The sequence below is a fragment of the Oryza brachyantha genome, chromosome 9 (assembly GCF_000231095.2).
Source record: "Oryza brachyantha chromosome 9, ObraRS2, whole genome shotgun sequence".
Classification (NCBI taxonomy): Eukaryota; Viridiplantae; Streptophyta; class Magnoliopsida; order Poales; family Poaceae; genus Oryza; species Oryza brachyantha.
The window spans coordinates 14,588,843-14,615,925 of NC_023171.2; the positions used below are offsets into that span (position 1 = coordinate 14,588,843).

A 27,083-nucleotide genomic window follows, 5' to 3' on the forward strand; every position below is an offset into this window, starting at 1 on the left:
ACTTGGGGCAGGAAGTGCAGTAATACCATTTTCCAGGGTGCACACAAAAGATGACATAACTGGTCTGTCATCTGGGTTTTCTTGAACACACAACAGTGCCACATGGATGCAGAGCAAAACTTCATCTAGTAATTGACGAGTCTGCCAAATCCTCGGTATTCCCTTCCTTCCACGTGTTCCATGACTGAAATAATCAAAAGTATCATTTGGGCTGTAGAAATAAAATCAAAAAAGTTTCAATAAAAACATAATTTCAGAAAAGACATATATACTCACGTATACTATGAGGTTTGGAAAGTCCATTATCGTTCTTCTTATCGTGATCTTTATTGCAATCCCATGTCGGCCATTCTCCGAGCATGCCCCACGCCGACGAGCTGTTGTTCCAGCTCTGGAGTTGAACTTTGCCGGTGTAGGTTAGCACGTACCTTGTGTGGGGCGAACCCTCGGAGACGCTGAACGTTATGCATCTCTGCTTGCCGTTGTTAGCGATGGAGAAGTAGATGAGGTCGCTGGTGTTCGCATGGTACTGGCTCCACACAGTGTAGCCCGTCCATGGCCCGGGCGTCCAAACCTTCCGCGTCCTGTTCCAGACGAACAGCTGCAGCAACGTGTCCGTGTCGATGCCGAACGAGAAGCTTCCCGGCGACGGGTCATCGGGGCCTCTCCACGACACCGTCCGATTGGGGGCTAACTCCGGTTCATTTTACTGGCTACCCGTAGAAAAAGTATATTTTTTACTTGATTAATTACTTGATTAATAGTTTTCTGTAATTTTAGTTTTTTTAATAAAGATCATAATAAAAAGGACGATATTACCCTTTCAAATAAAATAGATCAACGGATTAAATCATACTGCCAATAAATTACACGTTACCGCGAGATCCATCCCAGCGAGGAGCGAGTCGGTCGGGTGCTCGAAGCTCTCCCGCAGGTTGGTGCCGTTCGGTGATCGATGACGAGGTTGCCGGTGTCCAGGAGCACAGCGGCGGACCCGGCACCTGCTGCACTACCGGTGATGTTGGTTGTCCAGCGAACGCGGCCGTCGGAGTCAGACAAGACGAGGTTGGAGAAGTTGGTCAGTGACATCGTCGGTGCAGAGGAGGTACCGTTCGTGACCGGCGTCTCTCGGTTTGCGACCCACATCACCGTGCGCCGTGGGACGTCGTTGTACCATATGCCGAGGTACACCTTCTCCGGAGTGGAGTTTGAGGGGGGAGAAGAAGCCGAAGGCGAAGGCGCCGCCGTCCGAGACGACGGTGGTACCCGGCGAGAGCGGCTTGCCGGGGACAAGCCGGTCGTCGGACGCACATGGCGGCGGCAGGAGGAGGAGAATGGCACCGATGACGAAGTAGGTGAAAGCAGCTGACGAATCCATCGGAACAGCTAGTCCTTCTCAGTACGTGAGCAGAATTCAGAAAAGAGCTATGCAACTGATTAGTGAAGCTTCTTATTCTGCTTGGCCAAGAAATTTCTGTGAGCTAGCCTTCTTGATCTGCAAGCGATGGGGACTAGAGCAGTATTTCTGTTTTGACAATTCGATGGCATGGCCATTAAGTTCATCTGCACCGGTTTGTGTCATACTGTCATCTCTCCGCCGGCCGATGTGAATTCGTAACGAATAAGTGCGCCGTCTGGATAGCTGCATGGTGAGCTCGCTGCCTTTCCTGATGTTTGCTAAGCATTGAATAGCGAGAGTCTTGGATCAGGTCATGATCGTGCATGTGCGGGGGAGCGAGAGGGAGGGTGTCCGCGGCCGCGCGGTGACCCGCCACCCCGGCGGTCGCCGGCCACAGACTCGACAGCAGCATGCCTTGCCTTGTGGCGTGATGCAGAGATGAACGGGACCCATCAGGAGCACGACGGCAGTACGCCATGGACGGAGGTGAGGAGTTTTTGTTGCAAATTGTTCCGCCCAACCAACAGCTACTCGGGCGCATTGAATCCGGCCGGGGACATCCCGCGATGGCTGTAGATCCAATCGTGCTCAAAAAAAATTGCACAATCCCAAACACGGTTTGCTACAAAAGTTATCATTAGCTTACAGTACCCACCTAAAAAACAGAAAGACAAACAAATAATCTAGGCACGAAAACATAATTGCAACAAATTGACTTCCAATGCACAAACCATGCATCAACTATCTACGTTTTCCTTTGGACAGTAACGGTTACATCCAAAGCAAAAGAATTATCCTACCTCCCCTCTATATTTGTCACTGTAAGAGTATTCACTGAGTTCTGAGTATTCCTTAATGTACGGCTCACATGCACTTGAGGATTGACCCGCGTATTTGCGCGGCTAGATTTTAAGTCATCTTATGTTTTACTTCTATTTTTTTGTTTTTAAAATTTCAAAACATATGTTTTTTACTTATCTTAATTGTTGTCTATTTCATTATAACTCTATTTAATATTTATCTATTGTTTTGATATTTAAGCATATATTAATTATGACATGGTATGGCGTATGTTTGGAACCATAACTATATGTCAGAGCTTATGAACTCACCACTTGAACTCACTCAACACTATTGTCGGTTGATGCTCTCTTATCTATCCACTGCAATGGTTGCTATCTTGTTGTCATCTTCTTGAGTTTGCTCTCCACTTAAGACATTAATATCATCAAGCTCGCTCTCTACTATCATACCCTCAAGTTTGTTCCATGGCTATTGCACTCTTTATGCTTACTTGTGGTTATCACCTTGGTTGATTCTGCCTGATACACAATAGCAGCAGTGATTGTTATGATCTAACGGTATAAACCTTACGATCTAGATGTATTATAATCTAACGGTGTCGATTTTTCTTTTTTATAGCGACCTTCCGATCTAGATATATTATGATCTAATGGTTTAGAACTTATGATCTAGATGTATTATGATCTAACGTTATATTCTTCTTATAGCAGATCTAGACCTTACGATCAAGATATATGATTTTTGTTTCTTTCCCTAGTTATTTTTAAAAACTCTGAGTAGGATGTGTCCAGCATTTTTTTACTGGTAAAAAATAAAAAATAGTATTTTTCATTCAATAAAAAATCAAAGGGTGTAGAACTTAGAGAATTTGGTTGAAAATTGCTAATAGGGTTTAGCGTGCCTCCATCTTTCGTTATAGTCAAAATACGACTCATCTTATTTAATTTTTATAATGTTAAATATAATTTAATATTCTCAAATATAAGCTTCTTGGTTCAACGAATACTTCTCAAATTAATTGTATGTTATCTGCAATTTACTATTCTGAATCAATGTGTAATTTCTTTTTAACACTTATTTTATAATTTATTTTAATTTGTATAATTAAATTAACTTGACCGATGCATTCCGATGCAATGCATGTGTTTTTTTTCATAAAGTCCAAGTAGAGATATAATTAACAACAAAAATTAAATAATCAAATAAAGTAGAACTCGGATAACTTGCAAGTGTCTCTCTATCTTTTTTTCGTTATCGAAAGACCACCTATCTTATTTAATTACCTTATGATGTTGAGCATAATTTATTATTAACTTTCGGATGTAACTTACACGTCTCAAATCAATTATATATTGACCATAATTTACTATTGTTGATTTAATGTGCAATTTATTTTTTGAAGATTATTAATTTACATAATTAAAATAAACTTGACCTGGTGAAACGCATCGACATATTTCTAGTATATGTATACAATCAAAAGTGACCCACCACAATACATTCATTACATAATAATAATGCTTGGAACTTTTACTGATATTTAATCGGATGACTTTTGCTAAAAAAATCATCAAACGATTGATTGATCAATCAATCAAATGACGTGATATTTATTTTTCGTTTGCTGGCCTGTATGGCTGGTATTTTTTTTTATCCGTTGCCTTCCTCTTGGTTGAGTCAAAAACATACAACAATACCAATTGAAAATAGTAATTTATTATACGTCAGATTGTATGGAAGTACTGTTCGGATTTTTCTTAAAATCTAGACAAAGCAGGTCTTCAATCGGACAACAAAGAAACACCCAGACAAATCGGTAATAAGAGTTTGATTATGGCTCTATGTCTTCAATCGGACAACAAATGAACACCCGGCCAAAATATCAGCCGTTAAAATTTAAACATAATCCGATCCGATGGTCCAAATATTTATTTTTTTCTCAATTAATATGGTAATTTCTAGCTATATAGAAAAGTCCTGGCCTGATATGCGGACTCTTTCTCGGTGTTAATCTACTTCATTAAAATCTAATCCTACTATTAATATCATCAAGCTCGCTTTCTACTATCATACCCTCAAGTTTGTTCCATGGCTATTGCACTCTTTATGCTTACTTGTGGTTATCACCTTAATTGATTCTGCCTGATACACAATAGCAGCAGTGATTGTTATGATCTAACGGTATAAACCTTACGATTTAGATGTTTTTTATTTTTTATCTGATTAACGTGGGAATTTCTAGGCCCTTTTTCTCTGATTAACGTGGGAATTTCTAGGCCCCAGAACGAACGCGGAACCTCCTTTTCGGGTTGATAGATAGATAGATAGATAGATCTCCAGAGAACTAAGAGCTCACACTACTAGTAACATGAAAGCATATCAGAGGGACTAATGTTGTCAGTCTTCTAAAGTTGTCTTCCTGTCCCACGGCGCCAAGCCGCCAACCAAAGCTTGCACAAAAACACCTCCTCGGCTAAGGCTGTCTACCACAAAACCATTTAGAAGACTTCATTTGCGGTTGACCGTTTCCTCTTCCCTAGCCTGTCTGCATAACAATCCAGAAAAAAATTAGAGAATGTACGAATTGGATCAGTAGGATCTCCCACCATAATAGTTAGAACACAGAGACTGCATTAGAGTTATTACCTCTCAAGAAAATTCAAGCAGTGGAGTGTTTAATCCAACTTTAAAGTATTCTTGGATAACAAACGCACCATCAACCTCAATAGAAAAGCCACTGCATGTGCTGCAAAGACAGGCACCATAGGTTTGCTGATATCTCCCATTTTAGTGTGCAACAAACCCACAAAGACGACTCTTGCAAGGGCATGAAGGAGAACATGGGCTCCTTCTAACCACCGATCAGGTGGAAATCTGTACCACTTATCTACCATATGCTTAAAAATTGTGTATATTAGAAGTAAACATAACCAAATGGAACCCTTAGAAGTAAACATAACCAAATGGAACCCTCAACCCATTTAGAAAATCCTTTCATCCTTGCAATATCCCTGTTTTCGCTTTCCGTCTTTGAAGGTATTGGCATAAGTTCACACGTGATGACAACTAGTGCACAATGGAGCAAAAAAGAGTGCCTACCAAAATCAAGAGACGGCATGTTCTATTGGCCATGACCCTCCTCTCGAGTTTCTTCTTTGGGCAACTCTCCGGTGCATTTTATTTGTAGTATTATACTACCAGTGGAACTAATTAGTAATCACAAGCATTGATTAAAAAAGTTTTTTTTACTTTGTTAATTAATTGATTAGCGGTAGTTTGTAATTTTGTTTTTTTAATAAAGATCACAATAAAAATGATGATATCACCCTTAAAATTTCTACTACACCTAATATTGTTGGTACTGTAACTTAGTCACAGTCGTCCGATAAAAATAGATGAATGGCATGGATTAAATTTCACTGTCAGTAAAATGCACTAGAGTCAACCCCCTTATTCTTTACATCAGGATCATCGGTAGGACCAAGACCATGCATGCTGTTATCTCTGTCATGGGTTCTTTCACCCATTTCCATACCATATCTTGAATTAGACCTCATCGAACCACTAATCCTCGCATTAACTCAAAGGTCCTACTGGTTTGACTCTTGCTAGCTCCATTTGCTTCCTATGAACTGGTATGAGCCCTCTTCGTTGCTTCCACTGCTTCATGTAGAACGGTACTTGGCCTCTTCGATGCTCTCTTCGCTTCCCTAAAAACGGTATTAACCTTTGGTCTTGCATCTTCCTGGGCTTCCTTGCTTTCCTTTAGATTATTCTTCTCTGCTTCATCACTCTTAGTAGCAGTCATAGCTCTACGCTTCACCTCCATATAGGCCTTCTTAGCAGCCTTAGCTATGGTATTTGCTTTTGACTCTTCTTCTGCAAATGCCTTTAGCGTGATGTTTGACATCTCCTCTTCCTTCATATCTGCATTAAGCATAATGTTCATTGCCTCCTCTTTTCCTATGTCGCCTTTGGCCCTCAGCTTTGCCTCCATACATGACTTCTTAGTGGCCTCGGCTCTAGTATTTGCTCTTGCCTCTTCTTCTATAATTGACTTTAAAGCCATGTGTGCCTTCTCCTCTTTCTTCATATTTATTTTTGTTGAACCTAATTCATTTTCTTGAATCTTCTTGATAACTCATGAATGACTAAGAGGCTAAAGCATTTTTGGAAGGTTCTAGCTAACTCATGAATAACTAAGAGGCTAACACATCTCTTGAAGCTTCTAGATCACTCCTGAATGGTTGAGAAGCTAGTTTATTTCTTAAAACTTCTAGCCAGCTCATATAAGGCTAAGCATGAAGCAAGGATCAAGTAATAGCTAAAAAACTATGGAAATATCTAAAAAATGTAGTATGTATATGTATATTGCATGCTTAAAAGACAATGTCTAGAACAATATAGCTAATTGTAGAGTGATCTAACCTAGCCATCCAATGTGTTGGATGTTGACCTATAAATAGACACCTAAGGTTGAGTGGAGTGGATGTACTCTTGCATATTAAATTGAATGAGAGCTAGTTAAACATATATACCACTCAAGCTTCCCTCTTTAGTAAGACACAAGGCAAAACAACTTCTCTTATTCCCTTGCTCCTAACCAATTCTACAAAGTAATTAGCTCCAACAGCTTTAAGTGCTTTGGCCCTCAACTTCACTTCCATACATGACTTCTTAGTGGCCTCAATTCTAGTATTTGATTTTGTCTTTAGCATCATCTCACTTTCTTCCTCCATAATAGTTTCAAGCAACATCCTCGCCATCTTCCTGTCTTCGCTTTGGGCATTATCAGACCTTATGTTTGTCTCCACTTCTTGTTCCGTCTCAATCAATGTTGCATACTTAACCCTCTTGTCAGCCATGATAAGCGCATCAAAATCACTCTGTGCATTGGCCTTCACCGCAGTATCGACGTCAGGGTTGGTTTTGGCCTCTATCGACGAACATGTTTTAGAACTCTTGGCATCTGGCTCATCTTTTGTGGTCACACTTAGGCCGCGTTCAACTGTATAGCTGATAAGTTAACTTATCCGTTGCGAAACACGATTAATAGATTAGTACATGATTAATTAATTAATAATTATTAAAAAAATATAAAATAGATTAATATGATTTTTTAAAAACAATTTTTTCTATAGAAATTTTTGTAAAAAATACACCGTTTAGCAGTTCGGGAAACGTGCACGCGGAAAACGAGGAATGTTAGTTAACTTATGACCACCTACGAACGCGGCCTTAGAAGTTTGTTCATCGGCGTGATTGGTGCATTAGGCTCATTGGTCTCATTATCATTGGCATTCCTCTCCTTTTCAGCTCTGCCATACCTGCCCACCGGCTGCGCATTCACCATAGTTGAATCGAAGGGAGCTTTAAAATTAGAACCATGGTGTTGGGTATAATTGTCTCGAAGCTTGTGGAAGTTGAACCGGTTTAAGGGAGAAGCGAACCAGTGGGAGAACAACGCATCTTGGGTTAGCTAGTAGATTTCTTACGGTTGGAGGCAAAGACAGTGGAGACGTATGTGGAGGCACAAAGAGGGGACACAATATTGGGGAGTCGGTCAAGTAAAAGTGGTGGTGAGACGAGTCGGAGCGGTCCTGGCTTGGTGGCGACGTAGTCTTGGATTACTTCCGCGGAACACTTGGTGGAGACGAAGATTTGACGCGGAGGCAAGGCAACATCAATGACAACGATAACAGTGACACCTCCCGCGTCTACGAGCGTAGATGTCTGCGGCGACGAGGTGTGAGTAGGGAGAGATCAATCAGAGGAAGCCATACACGTGTATGGTGGCAACAGCGAAGTGGAGGATATAATGTGTGTGGATAGAGGCGGAGGTAGTGAGTTGGCAGAAGGAGAAGCTATAACAGAGGAAATCATGGGTGTGGATGGTGGCGTCGGCGAGGTGGAGGGAGGAGGAGGTCCATCGGAGGACTCTACGGGCTCAGAGTGTGGCGACGTCTCCATGGGAGTAGAGGTTTTAGCACAATTCTCTAGTTTTTTAGGGGTTTGGATAGTGATAACGCAACAAAGATATCTGCATTTGTGTGTCTTGGGCTAGGGAGTGGGGACCCGCACATGTTCTTCATTCATGTGATTCAAAAAAAATGTGGGTATTGTTTTCTTTTTTACCACGTAGAACTCTTTCTTTTTATATTTTTTATTTTGTTGATTGGATCAAACATGTATAAGATTATTTATTGTTTATATAATATTTAAATACAAAAATTTTATAAATAAGATATATGTATCGAATGTTTCGGTGCATAAATTTTATATATATAAAATTATGTGTGTAATTTTTGTGTATGAATTTTATATTGTAACATCTAGTTTATAATGATTGTATGTACAAATATTTTATTTGTATATGTATAATATTTATATGCATTGTATTTTTTACGTATAAACTATGTACGTATTTAGTGCATAATGTTTGTATGCATAACTATTTTTATATATAAAATTTATATGTATAAAATTGTGTGTACAATGTTTATATATGATTTGTTGGCGAAACAAGAGCGCGAACGCATATGGATTAGACCTACCCCGTGCGCATGCCTGGATGGGCGGTCTTGCCAAGACATGGGGCTAGCAACCATTTTTAACAAATAGTTTTCTATAAGTGATCTTCGATGTATATAAAAGTTTAGATAAGGATGTGATCAGACTAATAACTTTTAAAATATTTAATTTAAAAACACTATAACAACGTATATAAACATATGTAGATGAGTCATGAATAATATTTTAATAAAAATCATGGCCAATATATATTTAGAAGACCGTGACATTCTCGAAAACCACCAAAAAACTGTCAAGGGAGTGATAAAAAGATGATACTTCCACATAAAAAAGAAAGTTGAGTCTTGACCCTTCGGCCCGGCCCATCAGGCAAGCCATGTCGTTTTCGCGGAGGCCCAGCGTTAAAACGGGCGGCTCTCCCTCTCTCTCCTCGCGGCTAGGGTTTTAGGTTTTTTTTGGTCGGCTCCCCCCGTTCGCCGGCAAGCATCCCATCCAACGCGGCGGCGGCGGTCTGCGATGGCGGCGAAGAAGGGCGCGCCACGCAGGCAGCAGCCGCAGCCGACTCGGGAAGTGGCCGCGGCGAAGAAGGGGAAGGCCTCCCCGAAGATGGCGAAGAGGGCGCCGAAGAAGAAGCAGGAGCTGCTCGAGTCGTCGTCCGACGACTCCGAGCTGGAGCAGCAGCTGCAGGAGGAGGAGTCCGGGTCAGACCTCGACGCTCCCTCGGACTCCGGCGCCGAGGAGCTCTCCGACTCGGATGATGCCTCCTTGGAGGGAGGAGACAGCGGCGACGAAGAGGAAGAGGAGGATGGCGACGATGAACCCCTCGCTGATGACTTTCTCGCTGGAAGTAGTGACGATGAAAGTGGTAACGTACTGATGGCTACTGAATTGAATTAGCTTTTCAATAGTGTGCTATTCCCATTAAATCATTCTATTGTAGAATTCCATTCACGCGAGCTAGTATGCCAATCGATGTAATGATAAACTGTACATGCATTATCTGTTGATCCACTATATATTGGGTTTTGTAGCAGAAGGACATGACTCTGGGGTGGAGTCAGATGAGTCTGATGACTTTGAGGCGAAGTCACGTGCAATTGATGAAGCGAAGGGGAAGGCAGAAGAAGACGCTGAGGAGGAACTCAAACTTAATATTAGATCAGAATATGATGAGTTCCGATTGCCCACAAAGGAGGTTGATTCTTCTTCCTTCTGCTCTGATCCTTTAAATGTTCAGTGTTATTTGTCTCTGAAGGTTTGTATACTCTGCAGGAGTTGGAGGAAGAGGCACTTAGACCGCCAAACCTGCAAAATCTTAAAAGGAGGATATCGGAGGGTGTGTTCATCTATAAATTTTGTATTACATAAGCTCATGTATTCTTTCATAAAATAGAGAAAAGACATTTGGGATTTGACATGATATTAGCAAACTAACAAGATTTGCATTGTGATAGAAGCTTAGATATTGTATGGACGATTTTCTATTAAGCAGTGCTCTTTCTGACTTTTCTTTCTGCCATTGATCTTCCCCTCTAGTTGTCCGGGTACTCTCAAACTTCAGTAAGCTAAGGCAACAAGATGTCCCCCGAAAGGATTATGTCAATCAGCTCAAGACTGATATAATGTCATACTATGGATACAATGATTTTCTTGTTGAAGCATTTATTGAGGTGAGCTAGATGTGCTTATTTCTTTCTGTTGAGCTGTGTTTCTACAGCTGCATCAGATTGTAACTAGAATTTCCCCACAAAGAAAAAGATTGTAACTAGAAGTTATTGTCTGACATGCTTATGGAAAATGTGATAATTGTTTACATGCTATCCTAGTTATCACTATAAATGTTTTTCCTGTGCAGATGTTCCCATCTGTTGAGCTTGTTGAGCTACTGGAATCTTTTGAGAAAAGACCGCCTGAGTGCTTACGGACAAATACATTGAAGGTAACTATATTTCAGTAAAGATCAATCTCCTAATATGTATGTATGTGGTGACATGGAATACATGGTTCTTTTTGTCCCTCGCTTTAGTCTTTTCTTGCTTGATTAAGTTCATCTTTCTTTAACTATTTTGTTTGTGATGTTGGCAGACCCGGAGAAGGGATCTTGCTGCTGCTCTTATACCAAGAGGATTTAATCTGGATCCGATAGGGAAGTGGTCAAAGGTATGTTTTTTTTCTCTTCAACCTTTCTCCTTTATTCTGATAGTAAGTCCAGAATCTCAAAGCGACTCCTCTGGGGTTAAATACGGCAGGTTGGTCTTGTTGTATATGACTCCACCATTTCATCTGGTGCCACTGTTGAATATATGGCTGGGCATTATATGGTACCTTCTTCTCTCTTATCATTGTGTGAAGATTATTTCATTTGGTCTCCCTCCATTAACATTGGAATATAATGTGACTACAGAAACAAGGTGCAAGTTCTTTCTTACCTGTGATGGCTCTTGCTCCTCAAGAGAAGGAGCGCATTGTTGATATGGCGTAAGATGTTTTTCCTTTCTTCATACGCTTCTGGCAATTTTTCATTTTTATCATGACTTAAAAGTTTATTTGTGACGAACATGTGATTCTAATAACCCATGCATGTAACCTAATCATGCTATCTTAACACACCACTTTGCCTCTAATTCTGATTATAATGTTTGATTACATTATTCATTTGAACTTGGAATTGTTGTTCTCATCTCTCTCTCATCAGAAACTGATTTTTCTTTTGGGGTTCCAGGGCTGCCCCAGGTGGTAAGACTACATATATTGGAGCTCTTATGAAGAATACTGGTCAGTGTTGCTGTGGCTGTTTCTTTAGTAAATTTTGGTCCCATTCGAATTATTTTGTTTTGTGCACTCGCCTGGCAATTGAAATGCAAATCCGTTGTTTTCTTCATCTGTCATGCACAGGAATAATTTATGCAAATGAGTTCAATGAGAAAAGATTACATGGACTTCTGGGCAACATACATCGCATGGGTGTTACCAATACAATAGTTTGTAATTATGATGGTAAAGAGGTGAGCAAAAAGTACAAATACTGTTAACATGATGCTAATAGTTGTGTAATTAATGTAGCAACTGTAGTATGATGACCAAAACATAATCAACTATTTTTATGCATCAAGAATCTTTTATTTTTACAGAATAATAACATAAATGAGAACACGTTTGTAAGTACTGTTTCTATAATATCTGGAAAGTTTTGGTCCATTTTAATCATGCAAAAAATAAATGTCAGGTCCTGATAATTTTTAGTTACTTAAATCGGGTGTAGCATAATTCCATTGAAAATATTTTGTGATGACGTACTTCTTATTTCAGCTACCCAAAGTTCTTGGGATGAATTCGGTTGACAGGGTTCTTTTAGATGCACCCTGCACAGGCACAGGGGTAAGCATCACTTACTTTGTTTAAGCTCCTGGTCAAAATATAGTTTCTCATTTACTTATTAGACCACACTTTTTCTGCAGACCATTTGGAAGGATCCACAAATTAAAACATCAAAGGGCATTGATGACATCAGAGACTGTGCTTTTGTACAAAAGGTGCATTCTTGTATTTTTAGGTCTTTTTTAAATTGAACCTACTTACAGTTTGACACGATCCTCATTCCACTCACATAGTTCCAATTCTAGTTCATAACCAAGTAACTTGCTCGAAACATCACTGGTCTGCCCTTATGTTCTTTAGTCTGTTTCAAGGGTTATTTCGAAGCAACATATATTGTGCGGTTGTACTGACTCTCGCATGGAAATAAAATATGGACCCCGGAGTTGCCATGTTTTATTTGCTCAATCTTTATGGGTTATGTTTACTTAATATTTATTCTTAAGCTATATGATTGTATTCAATAGTAATAATTTGTTGCTTAATCCCAATATTTCTTTTTTGATCTGTTTCCTAGTCTTGCTGTTATTCTATACTGGTTAAGAATATCGATCACCATGAAATTTCTGTGTATACCATATACCACTAACTAACCAATCGTCTGTTTTTACAGCAATTGCTCTTAGCTGCCATTGATTTGGTTGATGCCAACTCCAAAACTGGCGGTTACATTGTTTACTCAACCTGTTCGTTGATGATTCCTGAGGTAGGTTCATTGGCCTTGCGAGTTGCCATAGCTCAGTGATATTCAAATTATTTCCTTGAACTTCTCTCAATTTTTGCAGAATGAAGCAGTTATCGACTATGCCCTTAAAAAGAGAAACGTAAAGCTTGTGCCATGTGGATTAGATTTTGGGCGTCCAGGGTACTGTAAATATTTCTCCCCTAATGAAGAATGTATCAATTTTTCGTCTTATTATTTTCTCTTTATCCTACAGATTCATCCGATTCAGAGAACATCGGTTCCATACTTCTTTAGACAAAACAAGGAGATTTTATCCTCATGTGAACAACATGGATGGATTTTTTGTTGCGAAGGTAACACCAATTCTAACCTTCAGGGTGAAATATATAGTTTCCAAATATTTTGGTCTGGACCCTATGATGAACAGTGTAATTTTCTTTGCTTGATATGGACATAACATCTGATTATGGTACTTCCTGTCACAGCTGAAAAAGTTGAGCAATACAATCCCAGTGACATCTGAGTCATCTAAAGTTCCTGAAGAAGCAATTGTTGAGACTGATCCTAGCAGCGATGGTCCTCAAAAACAGCCTGTTCAGTCAAAAAAACATAAAGATGTGAAGAAGACCGATGAAGAGACAAGCACTCTTAATGGGGTGACTAAGGATAAACAACAGACACATGATAAGCCTGAAAAGACTAGCAAGAACCACAAGAAGGGTGAGAAGAAACATAATGCCCCTGAAAGTGCTAAAATGAAGGGAGATAAAAAGGAAATACACAAGGAACAAGAAGAACCTGCAAGTGAGAAACGGCAGCCTGTCTCTGCTAAAATTAAACCTGTTCCCAAGAGAGTATCAGGGACCAAAGAAAAGAAGATGGATACTGACCAAGGAGGGAAGAGGAAAAGGAACTGGATGGTGAGACGAGAATGGTGAGATAGCACAATGCTCTTTTATCTTTCATGCCTGGATTTGTTTTCTTTGCTATCCTAATTTGGTGCAATTATCTTCTAACAGGGACGCTTATAAGAAGTCGAGGAGTAAAAAGGTATGAAAGGCACGGATGAAGGAACTCTAGCCGTAGACATTGTAGTGAAATTTGATAACCCACATACGGGAAAGCTGTTAAAAGGAGCAACAAAACACAATTTTGGCGTTGGTTTCAAGTTGGGAAAATTTTGTTGTACTAGGAGAATTGTTTGTGTAATTTTATCTTTTTCCATCTTGGTTTAATGTATCAAACCTATCTGAGCTGTGATTGGTTTCATCATGTTGCCTGATTAGTTTGCAGTTTGCTCCCTGATGGAACAGCATGGTGTTTTACTTGTCTTATGCTTTCTATGATCATACATGTGGTTTTGCTCAGCGCCGCCCTAGTTGCAATGTTGTTGAAGTCATCATACAGCCCGCTGATTTATTGCCACTCACCTCATTCATATTCGCTAGTCTTTACTCTTACCGCCTGCACAACTTGTCCTCTATGGGAAGCTGGAAACCCTACAAACAACCCTCGACTTCTGATAACATGTATAGTTGTGGGATTAAAACATATTCCATATCGTAACATAGTACAAGACTTGATTTATCTGGATTCTAGATATATACAAACCATATATATTGATATATATAGATAAACTAATTAAATCTAGAAAGTCTTATAATTTATCTGGATTCTAGATATATACAAAACATATATATTGATATATAGATAAACTAATTAAATCTAAAAAGTTAAAACTAGAAAACTAATTTTTTTTCAGATCATCAGAAGACAGCTTGTCCTCGGTTACTTATCATAATCTTAATCTATCCTATTATGACCTTAGTCTATGAAACGTTGGTAAAAAAGGGCGAAGTAGCGACCCCACCACAATGACACGTGGGGCCAAGAACTCCCACCACGTCCGAGATGAGATAAACCTTCGAGATTCCCGAAACTACCCCTCCAAGAAGCACAGGGGAAAGCACACCGTTAAAGCCCACACCCCGCGCGGCTAGAGAAATCCAGAACCCACCCGTAGTGCCAATGACATGTGGGCCCCGGATATCCAAAGACCCGCCCCACTCAGGACGCAGCAAACGATGGCTAGAGTAACACAGCGCGTGAGGGAGAGCTAGGCAGTAGCCGCGTTGCGCGCCTCGTAGCCAATGGGAGGCGAGCGCACGGATCGTTGACGTGGCCAAAACATTTTTTTCCCATTTTTCAGATCCCGCGCAAACTCGCCACCGCCCCCCCCCCTCCCCCTTCCCCTCCCCGCCTTTAAAGGCCGCGCCCTTCTGTTCTCCTTCCTCTCCAATCCACTCCACTCGCATCGCATCCCGCACGTACGCTTCGCAAATCAATTTTCGTTCGCCGATCCGGAGGTAAGGCATTCCACGGCTCGAAATCGAAATGTTGTTCCAGTAAATCTGTGTGCGAGTTAGTGTGTTTTCCTTTTTGTTGTGTGGTGTTGTGATCGGTTTTTGGTTCGGTGTTCTTCGCAGGTTCTCGAGATGAAGGCTAGGTCGAGGTCCAGCAATGCCGACTCCAGGTGAGGATCTGTTCGGAAGCCTCGGTTTCTGTGGTTTTGGTGGTGGTTTGTGGCGTTGTGCTCGTCGGGGGTTTCGATTCGTTTTTTTTGGTTGGGTTTTGAAATGGGGATTCGTTGTGTGTCAAGGCTCTCGGTGAGGAAGACCAAAGCGGAGAAGGACCCGAACAAGCCCAAGAGGCCACCCAGCGCGTTCTTCGTGTTCATGTGAGTCACGGATTCGTGAATTTTTTTCGTGCTGCTTCTCTGTGTTTCGCGTTGATTTGGGGGGGGGGGGGGGGGAGTGCGTTATGATTGATTCGGTGTGTTTTTGTTCTCTGCAGGGAGCAGTTCAGGAAGGACTACAAGGAGAAGCACCCCAACGTCAAGCAGGTCTCAGTGGTAAGCGTCGTTTTCCCTCCGCTGCGTCTCGTCGTTCCGAACGGTCGCGCCGGATTTGGCTGTGGCAACGTGTGTTCTGATTTGGTTCGTTTTGGTGGAATCGCAGATTGGCAAGGCTGGTGGTGACAAGTGGAAGTCCATGTCTGATGCTGTGAGTTCCTCACTTCCCCTCCCCGTTTTCCTGAACCGATTCATGCACATTTGGTTCAATTCGAGTTTGTACCTAGTGAACTGGTGCAGCGTCTGTCTAGATCTGCCTTAGTGATGCCAGTGTTGTCCCTCTCTCAGTACTGCATTCAACTTCGAACGTGTGGGGATTTTGCTCAAAAGCGTTCAAATCTGCTCGCCAGTGGGGGTTTATAAATTCAAATATTGGGGGTAGCGTTATATGTGTAGCTAATTCGAAACTTTGTTCATATATTTGTTCGTTAAGTTGAATCTGCTGCTTGCTGAACTGCTACCATTATATCGGTAAATTGCTATTTTGCCTTGTTTGATTAGTGTTCGCTCTCATTACTTATCAGTGTTGTTTGGCCTTGTATATGAGACACTAGTTCGTCTCATCCGTGTCCATCTGGTTGCCTTGTACTTGGTTGCAAATGCCTAGTGTTTGAATCAATCTGTGTTTGATATGCTCTTACATTTGGGGTTCTGAAACAATTGCAGGACAAGGCTCCTTTCGTGGCGAAGGCCGAGAAGCTCAAGGCTGAGTACACCAAGAAGATTGACGCCTACAACAACAAGCAGGTAATCCTCTCTCCACAACTCTGCGACCTGTCGAAACTGTCCCGTTTCAATTGTACTGATGTGTGCGTTGTGCATGCGTTTCGCTTTGCAGGCGGGAGGCCCGGCTACCTCAGGCGACTCCGACAAGTCCAAGTCCGAGGTGAATGACGAGGACGAGGGCAGCGTAAGAACCTCAGTCCGCACATAACGTTGTTGCCCCCATCAAACTCATCTTCTGGCTGCGACCTCACTGATGAAACTGCTTGTGTGTGCAGGGAGACGAGTGATGGGAACTCTCCTCTCTTCCTCCAGGCTCCAGGAAGCTGGAAGCTCTCTCGAGCCGGCCTAACCCAACCCCCTGTGGACGTTGCTGTTGCTGCTCCTTGCTAGCTTAGTCTTAGCCTCCTGTAGCGTAGCGCTCATGTGGTGTTCTCCCTCGCCTTTGCTCTCCTCGGCACTTGACCACCCGCACCATCTTGTCGTTTGTCTGCCCGTCTGTGTTGTCTCACTGTCTGTATCTACACCAAGTACTAGTATCTGTCGCTGTTTTAAATCTCAGATCTTAGTAGATGGTGCCATCTGTTGAAGTTGCTGAAGATGATTAAAAGGAAATACAACAGTCTCATGCTTCTGTTTAATGCTGCTCCTGGATCTGTTAGATGGTTTACACCGTTACAGTTGTGATGTCTTGCTTCTGAATGTGGCTGTGACTTGTGAGGTTCTGAGCAATTCTCTCACAGTTGGGCGAAAACAGTGAATTCGTTGGTAAGGTTCGTGCTGGTGCCTTCATGTTTGATGGTGAAACTTAATGGAGCATCATTGAGTTCACTTGCTTAGCAGCAATCGACGGAAGTGTCTGAAATGTGGTTGGCAAGCTTCAATCTGTTTGAGTTTATCTCGTTAACTGCATGGTTTGAGTTGCCTTGATCTGAAGCTGGCATGTGCTATTGTAGTACACGTTTTGGCAGAACTTGAGCCGAATTGTTGTGTAGTACATGTTCTCTCGGTTGTTGTTACAGGTTACTCTTGCGGTTCAGTTGAGGAACATCTTGTGGCGTAGTGTTAGTGAAAGCAACGTGCGTGCGGAACTCTTGAATCTTCCAGCGTCAGATCTCAGATGATTTTTGTATGGATGTGGATCAGCTTCCGAAAAGTTGAGGCATGCCAAAGGAGATTCTGTCTACCTTAAATTGCGTGAGCTGCTTCCGTAGCATAGTGGTAGTGCGTTCGCTTCGTAAGCGAAAGGTCGCGAGTTCGATCCTCGCCGGGAGCTCCATTTTTTATTTTAGATTTTTTTTATTTTTAATCTTTGTTTCTAAATCCCTAAGAATATAAGCTTAAAAAATTACACAAGTTATTTAATTGCTCATATGCCATTTCGATAAACTTTCAAGGAAGGCAGCCAGCAGAGAATTTCCCCAGCTGCCTTGCAGTTTATAATATCTAATCCATTTGAAACACAGATTTGCATTGACATCATATAGGCACCATATATTTTTATAGGAGTATTTCATACCAGCCCTTAAACTCACAAAAAAAGCATGCTGATCGTAGAGATTGTCACAGTAGAGGCATGCCATATTTCCTTACAAAATGGGAATAAGAAAAGGAATGCTCATGGCCACTGTCGTCGTATTCACATGTGAAGTGTGCCGCAGGGCGTGCACTAGACTTCCCAGTTCTTCCAAACCATAGAGCATACCTACGAATCCTTCATATTATGCACCATTCCTGGATTTAGCTGTGCCAGGTAACCTAAGCTGCTCACATAAGCAACCAAAAATTGAACAAGTTTAGCATTGTTGGTTGGTTTGGTTGGTATTGTTTTGCTACCCATACTGTTAACTTTTCAAAAGTTTAACATATAGAAACAAGATGAAGTAAACTATAGACTAGGAAAATGAACATCGGCAAAATTGTGAAGAGAAACAGTGGCAACTGGTGACTGACCTTAGACCTTCTTGTGTTCACTGCCACAGGATCCTTCTTCAATGGCTTGTACGCAAAGGACTCGAGATCAATCACTGGCGGTGGCAGGATAGGTTTAACAGTATTTATGGGAGCACTTGCAGGCTGGACATGGAAACAGATAACACCATTAAGCTTTTGCTAGATTTCCAAATGTACTTACACTTCAAGTTATCTGACTGGATGGATATAAACCTGCACATAATTAAGTCATACCTGATCCTTCGATGGTCTGTGCTTGACATACAGAAGATCATCAAACAAAAGCACCTTCATTTGAACAGACATAGCAATTAAGTTAACATGGAGATGGTATCAATTACTAATGCACCTAAATATGCCAAGTACCTTGTCACAAAATTGTTGATTTGACGAATCAGTTGCAACAACTTGTGCTCCGAGGGTCGTGACACATCCATTTTTACAACAAGTATGACATGTTACTGCCTTGTACACACATCCATCCTTTTCAGACCAAATACCAGAGTTATGAGCAGAACTTTCATTCCTCAAGTTGCCAAGGATCATCTTGTTCAGTGAAGATACATTGCATATCATCACTTTTATCTTCAAGGGTGATGGTGCCGAAAAATCTTTTCCTGTCAGGATGTCTGCTGGTGTTCCATGTCTCCACAAATGTGTCAAGAAAAATTTTGAGGATAAAGACGATGAGCATGAAACAAGAAAGCCATCCTCTTGTAGTCCAAGTGCTGTTTTGCATCTAGCGCAACAAAGGAAAAGCTTTTCCTGCGTAGATACCCTCGATGGAAACTCTACAAGCTTCTTGTTTCTTTCAACCTTAATATTTTCACATCTGGACATTTCAGTACTCCTGCAACACACTCCATCAGTTCTCAGATCTCCAGGCAACATGCTCACATCACAACTACCTTGGAAGAAAGGTTTGCTTGGGGAATGCTCTGTGTAGGTACAGCAGCTCATAGGGGAGCTTAACTTTCTCCTTTTCTGGAAGTGAGAATTTACACTTCTGTTAGTCCAAGATTCATGCTCCAACTGGCTTCTGCTACTTGATCTTTCAGGAGTAGCTGCTGATGTGGACACACAGGAAATGTTTCTGTCAGCAGCTGAAAGCGAAATGGGCAGATCCAAAGTTGGATCTCCTTCCTTCACTGTAGCGGTGTTTGCCTCAGAATGATTGCTGGGACTAGCAATTGGCGATGCATAAGTTTCTTCCAAAACAGTAGACTGCTGTGTTATGTGTTCTGAAGGATTGAAGATAATTAGTTTTGCATACCTGCAAATTATAGAAAGGATAAATGAGAATTGGATTATGATAACATATTAAGGCAAGACTGAATGACTTAAATTACCGTGGTTTAGCATCACACTCTTCCAAGTCAATAACATTAATTTTTACTTCATAATTTGTCCCATCATCTGCTTTGTCTTCTAAATTGTTTTGAACTTTGTATGAGGGACGGAGTTGGCATGCTATTGGAAGATTTTCTGGTACTGGGGAGATTTGTTTCCTTACTGAACCAGAATCTTTTGAAGAGATATGCCATGCCTCTGATGATGTATCGGGCAACTTCATATGGTCAACTCCTGCTGCACCATCAATTTTTGAAGCCTTTCCACTGTGGCACTCACTCTTAACATCTTGCAGTTCTATTTGGTTTGAGAAATTTGATTCTGCCCACAGCAGCTTTCTTTTATCGCCATAAGATGGGAGTACACAAGCATCCAACGTGTCCTTAGGTGACACATCTTGACCTTTGATTTTTATATGTTCCTGAAGTGATTGCTATTCTGTTTAAGTAGCCTGCTCACATTTAGAAAATCAGGTGAGTAATAACTACATACCTCAGCATTTTGAAAGAACCTTGCCAATCCATCCAATGTCTCCTGGAAGGTACTGCAATTTCGAATTGAATTCCGAAGCCATTTAGAAATATACACAAGATTTCTTTCTTCTTGATATCGCTCATCTGGTACAAATATCATGATGATTGGGAATCAGTAACTACACATTGCATGCACTGAAGTAGTGATATCAATAAAATATGAAAGCTCAAGAGGTCAGACAAATGGAATGAATGACATACCAATCAAAACTATGCCTCCATAATCAAATTTATGGCGAATACATCTACCTAAAATAATGAAAGATAGAAACAAATCATTTTTGACGTATTAACCAAAGTACATGTGCTGCAGGTAAATAAGCAGCTAAAATAAAGCATCACACCTGCAGCTTGATTTAGCGCACGAAATGCTTGATGGCAGTACCATTCATTCCCACTTAACAGATTTTTTGGTGATTTGTATGAATCATTAAATCTCTTTTTGAGCTTTACTTGAACATCATTTCTGGTGCATATTGAATTAACCTTGATTAGGAAAGCACATGACACTGAGATTATATATAGAAGACAAATGAGAACTTACATATTTGGAAATGGAATCCCAACAATAACCTTATGTCTTGGTCAAGGAAACTGCTGGATATTAAAAGCATGAACTCACGAATTCTAACAGAATAGACGTACTAATTGCAAATACTATCATCGTTGCTGTTACCAATCATGATCGATATTACAGGTAAGTAAGGGCAAAAGTTTTACATTCTCTCTGGTACATAAAAACATGAGGAAAAAAAGGATACCACAACTCTAGCTTTGTCATCAGAGAAATCAATCCCTTCGGATACCTGACAAGAACAAAAACAAGTTAACCACATGACATAAGCTGATGACAGTGGTATAAATGTATAAGCACATCATGTACAAAGAATTTAAAGTAGGCTTTAAGCATGTGCGTAAATTGATTAATACAAGTAAAGGCATGGAAGTAGCACCTTTCCACGACAAACTGCAAGAAGAGCAGCTCCTTTAGCAGAGTCCTGTGATGAACCCTTTGTCACTCGATTCTTCAATATTTGTTTTGCACATCTGCCTTTCTTTGGGGGTGCCTTGCCAAGGATTGCATTATAATATCCTTTTAGGACAGGTTCGAGTTCCTCAGTACTTCCCCTAGGTTCTGAAAGAATCAAATCTTAATAAGCAAAAATGGAAGAAGCTTTTAATACATACTGTCTTCTAGAATCTTGGGAACATGTTTAAGAATCCTGGACAAAACCTTACCAACGCATACATGCTTTTGAGCCTCCAATCGCGCCCATTGGCCTGTCTGAGACCAGCGTCTTTGTAGTTTATCCAACAAATTGTAGCTAGGAAAAAACACAAGAGCACCACCAGGCACTATTCTGCATATTTCTTCTAGTGTAGCTCCAAGTTCATCCTGAATAAGTGCAAAAGGAATTCTGGAACATATGACTGCACCAGCTTAAACAAACAAACAAACAATGAGGATTTACCTGGAAAGAATGTTCATTGGCAGTTCTATAACTGGCATTTAGTCGACGTCCTGTTGGGCCAGATGATAGAACAGTTGAAAAAACCTGCATGGAGATTAATGCTGATTTTATCTCATCCAGATCACTAATGTGATTGAAAGATAAGAGCTCTCCAGGTAAAAGCTTCTCTACGACGATCAGCCAAGGGAAAATATTTCAAGTGGTGAGACACAAGCAATTGTAGACTCTAGAGCTAGCGCAAAAACTGGATATAAGTAGAATTTAAATTAGTGAGACAGTGTTAGCATAGTCTGATTTTTGTCAGTTAATGCAAAATATTTGGCTTTCATGTAGTATGAATCGGTCAGCAGAACCACATATTTACACACGGGCATGCTAATTTAGCAGTGCACATTTTTAGGGCTAACAGTATGGTCACTAACCAAACATAAGCACTATAGGGCCAATTGCCATCAGTTGAGCCTGGGAGAACACAGATAAGGTTTGCTTATCATTGCACTAAGAGAGAAAAAAACAGTATATTCTGTTTGTGCCACAATGCATGAGACAGAAAAAAAAAAGAGTATGTCCTGTTCGTACCACAATGCATGATAAGTCATTGCATTGGAGAAATAAACAAAATGTTTGAAATGATATTTTTCTTGAACAAGCAGGAGAGCTGCTTATCATTTCATTTAAGAGAGAAAATTACAATGAGAGGGGGAAAAAATCCTCACCCAGCTCACTGCCACTGACTCCAGTCTATAGTAAAAGTTCATTAATTCTGCATCAGAGCGAACTTGCAACTAACGTACCTGAGAATCAACATTGATTACATGAGGAGCTTCCATGCAAGCATCAAACAGGACACCAAGTTCAGATGCAAAAGATCCCATCGGAGAGAGTGTGCTGTGAAAATATAATTAAGAACCAGCTATATATTATCTCCCATCGCAGAGAAACTGAATATTTTGGAGAACTTCAAAAGTGGCATAGCTTAATTATTTTTAGTTTGGAAGATCTCTATATCTCAGTGGCCATGCACCTGCAAGGTACATTGATGGAAAGCCTATTTATCCAGCTTGCCTATAAGGCTGAAAACCTTGTCATTTGCAAAGTTTCCGTCTGCAAAAACTGGAATTGCATTCTGCGCGACTTGCGTAAATTTTCACAATCATATTTGCTACAGTAAAGCAAAGCACTCTACTGAGTTTTCAAAGAGACATGAACATAAAGACTTACCCAGATGTGAGAATTACTGAAAGGCTTAGATCTGCAATGCCTCGAAAAACAACAGCAGGATTGAGACACCACAGACTCATCAAGCATTTCCATCCAATGACAGAATTGCCTGCAAATGACATAATTCAAAAGTGGCATGAATGGCAACTTTAGATAAAGTAATTCAATAATGAAACAGCTAGAATATATCTTATAATTGAACCAAACTGCGTAGACTCAAAAGTAGATCAAGCAACTAGACAATTAATTCAAGGACAACGCAACTCCCTCACCACATGAATTTTATATGTGCAGTATGGATGAAAAAAAAAACATGTTCATAAAATGTTTAGATGGCAATTCCACATTTTTAGGAAAACTTTCCACGAATAAAACACACTTTCTCACATATGTGAGGACATCATATTTAGTACCTTCACGTTTAGCAAAACGCTGTAAAGCAAGTTGATAATCATTTGAATGGCATCCATTCTCAGCAAAAAAGTAGCTCAATGAGGAGAATAAACCTGCAAAATGAACAACAACATCAGGTTATTAAATGCCTGAAGGATGAAGAAATTAAATTATTGCTGCTTACTCTCTAGTGTCATAGCTGAACCACCACTTAAGTGAGCTCCATCTGATTCAGCATCTGAAGCAGCTTTAACTGCCTAAAACAAGAAGCTGATATCAAGAAGTTTGCTGGAAATTTTGAATGTCAAAGACCAGAAAAAAAAATGAAAATCAGAAAATGTTTGACATGCTATAATACTAGAAATAGGAAGCACCTTTGTTGCGCACTCTTGCAATATGGGGAAGTAGACAGGAGTAATACTAGCACACTGGAGTTCCTTCATAGCCTCTTCACCGGTCCAACTGAGGATTACATAAAATTAAAATTAATTGAATGTAAGAGAAATGTTTATTGCCATGCTTCATGCAAACATGTAGCAATTTCTATGAATCATGAAAACAGAAGGTAAAAGGAATTTCCTAAACCCAGTATTAACATTGTTGAAAACATTTGATTGGATTTTAGAGAGCATATTCAAAATTATCCATGCCAACTGGCAATCCAATCCTGCCTAAATTATGTTGCATAAACAAGTGATCGCTTACTGAGGCATTCATTTTTTACAGATGTATATAGTGAAAACAAGTAGGCATAAATCACAAGGAAGAATACATGGTAATCCCTAAATAGGCACATAAAATAAGTGGTACATACAATGAAGCAGGATGCTCAAACTCATTGTTTTGAAGACCATTTGCCCGCTCATCAATCCAATTATTAAGCCCCTGCAGAAGTATAAAAAGCTTAATGCCTGCGACTAACATTACTAGGTGTTAAGTCTGTTCTCCCTCTAAGTTCTAAAAACTATAGTAGTATTACCGCAATAACTCCAAGCAAGGGTTCGTATATCATTGCAACAGCCTCATCAGTGCATAAGCTTTCCAGCTCTTGCTGCAAAGCTTGATAATAGCACAGTTCAGTTTAGATTAGAAAAACTTTAGCCGAACATTTGTTCTTTTTATCCATGAGCATTAATAGAATAACAGGCAATTCACTTACAGAGAAGTGATTCCTCATCAGCATCAAAACTTCCAGCATCACGCGCTATATCTTCTATATTGCTGCAATACAAAAGGACATGAATCGTGAAATGAGCACATTCACTATTCTTTACTTTAACTGATCTGGAGGGAGGGAATTCAGAGTTGGTTGATAAAGTACAACAGGAAAGTACAACTCCCTCTGTATTTTAATAGATGACACCGTTGGCTTTTTGGCATACATTTGACAATTCGTCTTATTCAAAAAAAATTATGCAAGTATGTAAAAATTTAAGTTATAGTTAAAATACATTTAATAATAAATCTAATCACAACAAAATAAATCATTACTACATAAGTTTTTTAATAAGACAAATGGTCAAACATTTGCCAAAAATTCAAGGTGTCATCTATTAAAATACAGATGGAGTATTTCTTTTAGAGTTCACCAAAGTTACTATTGAAGTATACAAATTAACAAATAATCAATTGACTGCAAGTGATTCTGGACTTACTGTGCCTCATCAAGAACAATGATTGAACCACTGACATCAATGTCCATTGCTCTCCTCACGATTGGACTAATTAGATAGTTATATGGGCAGAAAACCAGTTGAGCTGCCTCAGCCATGGTTTGTGCAGCAAAATATGGACACCCTGCAGATAACCATTAAAAGAGGTAATTGAATTGGTATTAGAAATCTGAAGTGGCACAATTCTTTTCTTATAACTCAGGAGGAAATGCATGCAACTAAAAGGAAACAGACCCTTCACTTTCCGTCCAACTCTGACGAGATCCTCAATATCATGAACTTCGTAGCAGCCACCAATCTGAAGGGATGGATGCCGACTTAGTTTCTGTGCATTCCTGCAAATACATTTTATTCATTATGTTGGCAATGAAGGGAGGATGTTCTCATGTTATATATGTTTTGATGTTGGAATAGGTAAGCTCACTTGTATTCTGGACAGCCTTGAGCACTGTCATCAAGGAGTGATTTGCTAATGATGGAAAGGAAAATCAGTTAATAACTTAATATTGGTGATGGAAATGCAAAAGCTTGTGAAGAAATGTTTCATAACTTATTTTACCATAGCTCATCGATGTTGCCACTCATGCACACATTCTTATTAACACAATAATGCTTCCTTGAGGCCTGCATTACATGATTACAACTATTTCAATAACAGATTACAGAAACCAAAAACAGAAAGGGGAAGGATACACCACCCCTCAAACCACCGTTACTTGTATTAGAACCAAAGTTATGATAGCATCCAGTTGAACATCGAGTTTGACATCAGACGACATATGTTCTTTTATAAAGATTTTTCCTCAGTTATTGTGCACGCGTTTTCTGAACTACTAAACGATGCATTTTTTGCAAAAAGGTTTCTATATACAAGTTTATCATCTAATATTTCTTTCTAAAATAGATTTTCAACCTTTAGCACTTAATTATATCGTTTATAACATTAAATAGGTATCACAAAAGTCAGAAAATCTTTCATCTTCATCTTTGTCTATAAGAAGAAAGCAACCATGTGACCTAGATTATTCTCAGGTTTTTGCTCGATTTTTGCGTGCACACTTTCCGAGCTGCTAAATGGTGCATTTTTTGCAAAAATATATATATATATAGAAGTTCATCATCTCACCCCTCTAGAATAGATTTTCAGATTTATATTAGTTAATTTCATCGTTTATACTATTAAATAGCTATAAAAAATCATATAAGCTTTCATCTTTCATCAGCAAAAGAGCACGGTCTGTTGTGCCACTTGCGACCTTGGTGAACAATGCATACTCTTATTACCCAAAATAAAGCAAGACGCAAATTCAGATGGGACCATCGGTGGTTACCAAGATTGCCATGCGCACTCGGTATGATGTCTTGCGGTACTCCCGGACCACTTGTGTTATCTGCGCGTGCGTCCTCCTTCAGAAAGACAACCAACACAGAGTCAAAGAATCGATCAATGTCATCTCATCAGTTTGGGTAATTTAGCAGAAATCTTACGTCGCGTAATATATGGTCGGGACATTCTTCTTCTTGGGCGCCTTCTCCGCGACGCCTAAACAATCAAGAACCGCGACAAAAGTGAAATGAGCAAGAACCCGATTCCCAAGAAACATCAGATCTCGCTCCATGAACCGCCGCAAAGGCGAGAGGAGAGCATACCGGGAGTCGCCTGCTTCTGGGTGTCGTCCGGGACGAACCCGCCGCCGTGGAGGAAGGGGTCTGCCGCGGGGGGCGGCGGCGGGGCGCGGAGCGGGTAGTGGCGCTGCCAGGCGAGCGCGGAGCAAAGGAGGGAGAGCGACTTGCCGGTGCCGGTGGGCGACTCGAGGAGCGCGTGGGAGCGGCCCTGCCGCCGCGCCCGGTCCAGCGTGGCGATGACGCGGCCCATGAAGGCCAGCTGCGTCCCGTACGGCTTGTAGGGGAACTCCACCGGCACGCCGCCCACCTGGTACACCCCGCCGCCAGCCGCCCGCGCTGGGGCCGGCGGGGCGGCTGGGGTGGCGAAGTCGCCTTCTCCGGCGGCGGCGCCCATCGGCGGCGAGGGGGAGAGAGAGAGAGATGGGGGATTCGGG

General features: G+C 40.7%; 3 protein-coding genes and 1 non-coding gene across 5 annotated transcripts; 3 read left to right on the plus strand and 1 right to left on the minus strand.

Annotated features, from left to right (window-relative positions):
- Positions 1-9,172: 9,172 nt before the first annotated feature.
- Positions 9,173-14,126, plus strand: LOC102717093 (26S rRNA (cytosine-C(5))-methyltransferase NOP2B). Of its 2 annotated transcripts, none has more exons than XM_006660884.2 (17): positions 9,173-9,599; positions 9,766-9,929; positions 10,007-10,070; positions 10,271-10,404; positions 10,590-10,673; positions 10,820-10,894; positions 10,984-11,055; positions 11,139-11,212; positions 11,457-11,509; positions 11,630-11,739; positions 12,044-12,112; positions 12,193-12,267; positions 12,723-12,815; positions 12,895-12,974; positions 13,048-13,147; positions 13,280-13,728; positions 13,814-14,126. In XM_006660884.2, the coding sequence occupies exons 1-17, from the start codon at positions 9,251-9,253 to the stop codon at positions 13,848-13,850; spliced, it is 2,082 nt and encodes a 693-aa protein (XP_006660947.1). In that variant the 5' UTR covers positions 9,173-9,250; the 3' UTR covers positions 13,851-14,126. The 2 variants fall into 2 exon arrangements, with proteins under 2 accessions (XP_006660947.1, XP_015696862.1); XM_015841376.2 differs by having other exon boundaries at positions 9,177-9,599; positions 9,769-9,929.
- Positions 14,127-15,087: 961 nt separating this feature from the next.
- Positions 15,088-17,137, plus strand: LOC102717370 (HMG1/2-like protein). The gene is made up of 8 exons (XM_006660885.3): positions 15,088-15,160; positions 15,281-15,327; positions 15,454-15,531; positions 15,648-15,705; positions 15,812-15,856; positions 16,372-16,452; positions 16,544-16,615; positions 16,707-17,137. The coding sequence occupies exons 2-8, from the start codon at positions 15,290-15,292 to the stop codon at positions 16,716-16,718; spliced, it is 384 nt and encodes a 127-aa protein (XP_006660948.1). The 5' UTR covers positions 15,088-15,160; positions 15,281-15,289; the 3' UTR covers positions 16,719-17,137.
- Positions 17,138-17,632: 495 nt separating this feature from the next.
- TRNAT-CGU lies at positions 17,633-17,704 on the plus strand. The gene has a single exon. It is a non-coding gene; the product is annotated as a tRNA-Thr (tRNA).
- A 94-nt stretch (positions 17,705-17,798) lies between these two features.
- On the minus strand, positions 17,799-27,043 carry LOC102701298 (Fanconi anemia group J protein homolog). Its single transcript, XM_015840962.2, has 28 exons — positions 26,674-27,043; positions 26,512-26,566; positions 26,355-26,430; positions 25,583-25,647; positions 25,448-25,492; positions 25,258-25,358; positions 25,006-25,147; positions 24,510-24,571; positions 24,330-24,409; positions 24,165-24,235; positions 23,725-23,812; positions 23,535-23,607; positions 23,371-23,463; positions 22,958-23,066; positions 22,531-22,624; positions 21,737-21,820; positions 21,504-21,660; positions 21,218-21,399; positions 21,026-21,070; positions 20,809-20,837; positions 20,609-20,730; positions 20,466-20,513; positions 20,224-20,348; positions 19,731-20,152; positions 18,748-19,654; positions 18,616-18,669; positions 18,382-18,504; positions 17,799-18,191 (listed from the first exon to the last, which is right to left on the minus strand). Exons 1-28 carry the CDS (start codon positions 27,041-27,043, stop codon positions 18,150-18,152), a joined length of 3,864 nt encoding a protein of 1,287 aa, XP_015696448.2. The 3' UTR covers positions 17,799-18,149.
- Positions 27,044-27,083: the final 40 nt, after the last annotated feature.

Coding starts and splice junctions, on each gene's coding strand:
- LOC102717093 (XM_006660884.2), top strand. CDS start 9,251: ATGGCGGCGAAGAAGGGCGCGCCACGCAGGCAGCAGCCGCAGCCGACT. Junction 9,600..9,765: donor AAGTAGTGACGATGAAAGTG/GTAACGTACTGA, acceptor TGGGTTTTGTAG/CAGAAGGACATGACTCTGGG. Junction 10,071..10,270: donor TAAAAGGAGGATATCGGAGG/GTGTGTTCATCT, acceptor CTTCCCCTCTAG/TTGTCCGGGTACTCTCAAAC.
- LOC102717370 (XM_006660885.3), top strand. CDS start 15,290: ATGAAGGCTAGGTCGAGGTCCAGCAATGCCGACTCCAG. Junction 15,706..15,811: donor ACGTCAAGCAGGTCTCAGTG/GTAAGCGTCGTT, acceptor GTGGAATCGCAG/ATTGGCAAGGCTGGTGGTGA. Junction 16,453..16,543: donor ACGCCTACAACAACAAGCAG/GTAATCCTCTCT, acceptor TTCGCTTTGCAG/GCGGGAGGCCCGGCTACCTC.
- LOC102701298 (XM_015840962.2), bottom strand. CDS start 27,043: ATGGGCGCCGCCGCCGGAGAAGGCGACTTCGCCACCCCAGCCGCCCCG. Junction 23,464..23,534: donor TTCAGCTATGACACTAGAGA/GTAAGCAGCAAT, acceptor TTCATTTTGCAG/GTTTATTCTCCTCATTGAGC. Junction 21,661..21,736: donor CCAATGAACATTCTTTCCAG/GTAAATCCTCAT, acceptor GCACTTATTCAG/GATGAACTTGGAGCTACACT.